Source organism: Pollicipes pollicipes, unplaced genomic scaffold (genome assembly GCF_011947565.3).
Source record: "Pollicipes pollicipes isolate AB1234 unplaced genomic scaffold, Ppol_2.1 Scaffold_3544;HRSCAF=4165_pilon_pilon_pilon, whole genome shotgun sequence".
Taxonomy (NCBI): Eukaryota; Metazoa; Arthropoda; class Thecostraca; order Pollicipedomorpha; family Pollicipedidae; genus Pollicipes; species Pollicipes pollicipes.
The window spans coordinates 59,565-66,241 of record NW_023596320.1 but is presented as its reverse complement, the minus strand read 5'-3'; the positions used below and the strand labels follow the sequence as shown (position 1 = coordinate 66,241).

At 46.5% G+C, this 6,677-nt stretch overlaps 1 protein-coding gene across 1 annotated transcript; it reads left to right on the top strand.

Moving 5' to 3' along the window:
• Positions 1-202: 202 nt before the first annotated feature.
• On the top strand, positions 203-5,523 carry LOC119092875 (mitochondrial inner membrane protease ATP23 homolog). The gene is made up of 7 exons (XM_037215780.1): positions 203-309; positions 997-1,279; positions 2,178-2,223; positions 2,682-2,763; positions 3,278-3,373; positions 4,808-4,936; positions 5,179-5,523. The coding sequence occupies exons 2-7, from the start codon at positions 1,015-1,017 to the stop codon at positions 5,371-5,373; spliced, it is 813 nt and encodes a 270-aa protein (XP_037071675.1). The 5' UTR covers positions 203-309; positions 997-1,014; the 3' UTR covers positions 5,374-5,523.
• The last annotated feature ends 1,154 nt before the right edge of the window (positions 5,524-6,677 follow it).

Here is a 6,677-nt window from a genome sequence, read left to right as displayed (position 1 = left end):
GTATTTCGCTATTTTGGATCAATATGACATATTGGTGGACAATTTAGTTTTTCCTTCAACATTAAATTGAATTATGTGATCTTATGCTGCTTTAAAAGTGCTAAAAAACATTTGTTTCAAAATAGACTGAATTTTATTTCATGAGCTCTTGATGAGAGATTCATGGGAGTTATGGTAAACGGTGAACCTTCATTCAGATTCACCACTGTCTGCCGGTCTCGCTGCGCGGGGCAGGCGCCTTGGGGTAGGCGTGTTAGGAGCGAGTTACAGTGCAGGGTTGTGGTACAATTTTTTATAGCATTAGTGAACGTAAGCGCATGTTTTGAGTAGTATGTGGCATGTAGTAGCATGTCATGCCCAACAAGTTGTGATAGCAGGCAGGATAACGGACAGTGAACGTCTTCTTTCTGTAATAATAAAATAAGTGTCATTTGCATGAAGCGTGGTTGAAGGAGCATTTGACAGAGAACACTGCTCAGAGACATACACCCTACCCCCCTATCCCAGATGCTGCAGAAGTCTATGCAGTATTTGTGGTCACCACCTTCCAAGGCTCCTCATTTGTGGAGAAACTGGATTGTGACGACTTGCAGGATGTGACTGCTAGCTGGTTGCCTGCCTGTACAGAAGTCCCTCTAGCCAGGGTCAAATTACGGATGAGCATGGGTCATTGCTGGCATTTTATTTGCTAAGAATCTTGAAATAAGTGGTAACCATATCAAAAACTGCAGACTAACTTGTTTTATGGAACACATCAGTGTGTTCTAAATTGTGTGTTGTGTCCATTATATCCCAAATATGTTACAAATGTTGTGATTATAATACTCAGTGAATATACTAGCTTCACATTGACAGCCTTGCTTGAGCTGTTATGTGCAAGATTCATCAAAGTAGCAACTGATGATAATACTCATTCATTTGTCACTAGATGTAGGTGGTAATGGCCTGCAGTTAGCATTTCTGTGCATGACATTAACAGCAGTCTTTTTGTTTCAGCATTGATATTTGCAAGTCATGTCCTCTGAAGCTGTAAAAGAAACTGGGAATAAAAATGCTGACCAACCGTGCCAGGACAGTGCGTCACATGGTGACAGCATAGATGGCGACAAGCAGAGTTCAGTAGGCACAGACAAAGAAGATTTTGGTTATGATTTGTATCCTGAAAGACATGGTGGAAAGTATAAGCCAGGTTTTTGGGAGCATATGCTGCTTCATGAGGGTGAAAACCTAAGTGATCAGATTACTTGTGAGAAAAATGTCTTCAACTGCTTCAAGAAAAGTAAGTCTCTGCATCATTTATGGAGAATCAACCAGTGATCTGCTATGTTACATTTCTGAAAATGGCATGCAACAGCTGGGATATTTTGCTTGTTGGGATTGTTTTCCTGTGTGGACAGCTCAGGCATTGGTTCAGTGAGGGCAAGCTTCTGGCTGCTGCAAGGAACTATTGGTAATTGCGGATGGCTGCTGACACACTGGACTAGGTTGGGATTTGGCAGGTATTTGGGATAGTGATCAATGACCATCATTGGCCATCATTGATCAGTGATCATCATTGGTACCATGAGGATAAGCATCTTGCTGCATGGGATGTTTGGCAAGTGCAAGTGACAGTGGACCCACTATGAGTGAGGCTGGGACTTAACAGGCATTCAGGATAATGAGTGGTGACTGCATTCAAGATAACAGCTAAGGCAAAGAGGAATGGCATGGATAAGTCATAGTAATCATAAGGCACAGGAGTACTGTTTGCTTCCCAGCTGGCCGGAAAGATCGACCCGGGTCTCCATCGTAGATGTGATCTCTAGCTATTATTCTAGATGCATGTCTGAGGACATGTGATGTGCCATGCCTTGGACCCCATGCTTTTGATCATGGAGTAATTAATGATGCTGGTCAGCAGAAAATCACTGGCCTCGCGAAGCCAATCATTGCAAGGCCAGTTGGATGGTTTGCGTGGGGCTTCTGTTGCTATTGACATGTCATTTGCTGGGATTCTTAAGTTGAAACAATCACACTGCCCTGCTACTTTTAGGGTTGCCTGTGTTTCAGGTTGAGTCTACACAACATGATTTATGAGGAAAAATTGCACTGGTGTTTCTAGCACGGCCATACTGGTGTGTGGGTAGACATGATTTTGATATTTGTGTGATTGTTTATTGATTGCTGTGTTTCAGGTTATGGAGTAAGACTAATGCTAGATGCCTTGAAATCGGCAGGATGGTAAGTGTTTTCACTTTTTACAATTCCAACTTGAAATTTGATTTCCTCATGTACATCTTGACAATGTTGTATTTGGTGTTCAGGGACAAAATGAGTTGATATGATGCATGAGAGGTCATCCAAGTCAAAATACTATTTGTTTTGCCCCACAACACTATTTGTAATGCTAACTAGCCATGTTTCAGGGCAGATTAATTCTACTGTGTTTGGTGTCCGAGGCTGAGAGGCTGTTTGGCAATGACAACATGAACATAACAACCAGTAAGCACCCAGTAATCATAAGGCACGGGAACACTGTTTATTTCCATTCGGGCCGAAAGGATCGACATAGTTCTCCATGTACATATGATCTCCTGCCATGATTTCAGACACATGTCTGAGGGCCTGTGGCCTGTCATGCTTTGGATTCCATGACCTCCAACATTCAGTACATGGTACCGGTGACTTTTTCTTCACAGTCCAGTGGATATGAGCAGGAATGTGTCCTGTGAGACATGTGAACATATTGTCACTGGTGGCTATGACCCTTCCACAAATCAGGTACGTGCGGCAAACCTTGCCTAACGGATTTTGCGCACATATTTATTCAATCGCACTTGCAAAGGCTGTTGATATATTACAATACACAAATAGTTAAATGCTAGTATCCTCGCTTATCAGCGTCGCCTCCATTTCTCGTCCCTCCACTGTAGCTAAGGTGATATGGCGGACATCCTTATGCCACCAGAGCTCCTTACGCCCCGAGCCCAGCGGGCCGTCACGTGGTGCATAGTTTATAGGGCGTGCGATCTCGTTGAGTATCAGACTGTGTGGTTGGGCTTGTGCGATATGTGGGGTTCTGGAACGGATAACGACATGCTGGTTTTGACTCGGCTTTGTCTTCGGGTTAATGCTGGTGCCTTCCACTCGATGGTCGCAATAAACGGAGCTTATGCATGTATATATGTATATATATATATATATATATATATATATATAAGCTTCATAGATAGCATGAAGCTTATGAGCGGGCTGTTTGCCGCATCTAATGCTGTTTTGTGTTGGTCTTTTACAGATTGTCGTCTGTCAAAACGTTGCCCGGAAAGAAAGCGTGGTGCAGGGAATCCTGGTGCATGAACTTATACACATGTTCGACTTTTGCACCAAAAAGGTAAGTGGCTTCAAGTGAAATTGTTCGTTATGTTCTGTTTCCGCGCAACATTAACCACACTGGAAACGGTGGGAGTACTGGAGTCCGTTAAAGAAAAGGGGTAAGTACTGCTCTCCCCCCCCCCCCCCTCCCCTGCGATCAAATTTTGAATGCTCTGAGATGCTTATGAATAGATTCTGACAACAGGGGTATCACTTTGTACACTTTCGGGAGGCTGAGCCCTCCCCCCCCCCCCCAATCCTGACTTGAGCCTCCTCGATGCTCCTCTGAGTCCCTCCCCCTCCCCTCCCTCAATTGATACGAGGAAAAATGATATTTCGAGCCAATGAAATGCAACAGGTGTCCAAACTGCTGGTACACCAGGTCCTATACGCATCGCTATCGTTATCGTCATCATATATCATCACAACCACATCACAATCACATCATCACATCGCATCAAATTTTAAGTCGTTCCCCAACAGCAAGCAATTTTGGAACTGCCTAAATATTTGTTTTATTTTTTAATTTTGACGGCAGGGACGCAAATAAAAGTGACCGAAATCTGGGGAGAAATCAGGATTTCAGGGAAGGTTAGGTCAGTTTATTGGCGTGGCCCCTTCCCCCTCCCACCGATTTTAGAACGTGACAACCATGGCTGACAATATTAAATCAAGTTAAACTCGTAAGAATAGGTTAAAAGCAGGCGATGCTGGTAGACGCCATGCAAGCATAAAGATATTTCGCACGTCTGGTGCGCGAAAAGCTTTTCGTAGTCGATCTGTGCATTTGTGCTCCCTCCCTCCCCATCTCCGTGGCGAAATTCTGTATACGCCGCTACTGGGAAATATTTAATGTATTTTCTGTTGCCCCCCTCCCCTCCCTCCCTCCCTCCCCCTTCCCCCATGGACGTTATGTGACCTCGCCGTTGAAGCGCACATGAGCTCTATTTGCTACTTCTCTGCCCCTCCCCTCCCCGACAAACACTGCCCCCAACGACGTCTGTGACGGTGCCCACGTCTATGTCTCCTGCCTCTGTTGCAGTTTTCCTTTTTGTTTGCTGATCTGCAGTGTTGCCTTTGAATGGAAGTATCGAATATGTTGTCGTGAGACGGAAGTCACTTCCAATTTGGGACATATTTTGGTTTTCTCCGTAGCGGATGCTTGCGCAACGTGGCCACCATATTTCCCCTTTTGACTTGCTCGGTGCTTCGATCATGTACCAATAAGGTGCCCTTTTACACGTCTTCGGGTTATTATATCACCTGCGAATTTCTAGGAAGAGAATTGGTGTTAAACCTTGTCACTTCGATAGTCGCTATACGTTCGTTTCAGAGCTAAAGCAGGTCCCTGATTTGTGGTTCCAGTCATTGCGAGAGATGTCTGGAGCGCCTTAGGCTACGTGGCAAACTACGCTTCATGGACACAATCTCAGATATGCGTGTGTTGCTGCAGGTAAACTTCGAGAACCTTGAGCATTTGGCGTGCACTGAGATTCGGGCTGCCAATTTGACCCACTGCAGTTACGTCAGCTCCATCTTGCAAGGAGATTCCAGCCCCATCAACATCAAACAGACGCACCAGGTAAGATATGGGCTCCAAGTGAGCTACATTTTTACTGTGCACTAGAACACTAGGAGTGCTAGAGCACGGCGACGGAGCGTATGTGTTCGTGCTCTGCAATGTGACCTCAGCCGAACAGTGGCAACGCTGGCTGAAAACGGCTATAGTTGCGAAAGTGGTTGGTGTAGTTGTACTGTATCATGTTCATGTGATTCTTTCTCTTCGTAGCGCGTAATGTTACTGATGAACATGAATGTCAACAGGACTGCGTCAAGAACAAAGCGGCCTGCTCCCTGGTGGCGGCGCGCGGAATCACAAAACGCGAGGCCGTCCGCATAGTGGACCTGGTGTTTCCTAAGTGTTACGCTGACCTGGAGCCCATCGGCCGACGGGTGCGGCGTAACAGTGAGGATATCCGCAGAGCTTACTTGGAGCGGCACAAGTACGGATACGTGTGACCAACCAAACGGACTAGTCATTTATGAGGAGGTAGCCATTTTTGCATTGTTACGTGACCAAGATGCGCCGGAACCGCAGTGGACTTGTGATTGTCAATTCTCGTTGATTGCTCATTTATCGTGAGAGACAATACAAGGTTGTGCAAATTATCATGATCGTAATGTGTTGCGAAGTGGGCTTGGAAAGTTCCCATAACGAGTTTCCTTGGGCGACAAAATGCCACAATTATGCTGCATGCAATTTTAATGTAATTTTAGGTAATTGTTGGTGTGTCCGACGCCTTCCATTTTAGACTGACCACCCTAGCATAAACTGGTCTAATCTAGCTATATGGCGCATGTTCTACATTGCCCATGCGACCGAATGTAGCACGTGATCAGCAGGCCGCGAAAATATGAACAATGCACGGATGGATTGCAGCTGAGTGGTCAAGCCCTAATAACAACGGTGCCAACGGTGGTTAACACGCCCTGTTTTAAGCTCAAGTTAGGCTGATGGATAGGTCGGCTGAATCTCCCAGTCTGCCGGTTTTTCTTTTATGAGTTACGGCCGGGAAGGAAAATATTGTTTATGTGAGCATTTAATCTATGAGTTGATTTTCAGTGACCCGTTTTTGGAAGAGACCCAGGAACGTACGGGGGACGTGCCTTAAACGCATTGTCACGTGATCAAGTGTCTATTATATTCCCCTTTCACCATTGTAGTCGCATTCAAAATCTGCGTAGATATACTGGACATTTGTGTCATTAAATTCGTAGTCGAAGCATGCAAAAGAACGACCTGGAGGTGATCAAATTTGTTGTGTCATGTGTATTTGTACTGGCGGTGGAAGATACTACTACAGCAACATATCAAGTGCCTCCTATAGCTGCGCTGTCCACGCTTTCGTCTATCTCCTGATCCTCATCTACACCCTCAACTGGTTCATGAAGCCCAAATACTGCGGAGTCTGTCGGAGACGTGGCGGCAAGTTTTGCCCCCCTTCGGGCATGGCGCTCAGTCCCAACTGTCGGACCTCGCGCCGGTGCGACTGCTGCAGCCGGCCGCCCTCCCGCAGCGTGTCGCCCTGCCGCCGGCCGTGCCCCGAGCCGTTCCGCTCCAGGTCCCGCGGCTCGCTGAACTGCGGCCGCCGGTCTGGCAGGCGCGTGTCGGTCTGCAGCGTCAGGCGCTGTAAGCGGCTGGCGCGCACCACCTTCTACCCGTGACGACAAACTGGTGGGCCACGTGCCAGGGAGGCGTGGAGGAAGTCACATCGGAGGTCGATTGCGCGTATAAAATGAGCGTCTTCAAGGTTGCGTGGACC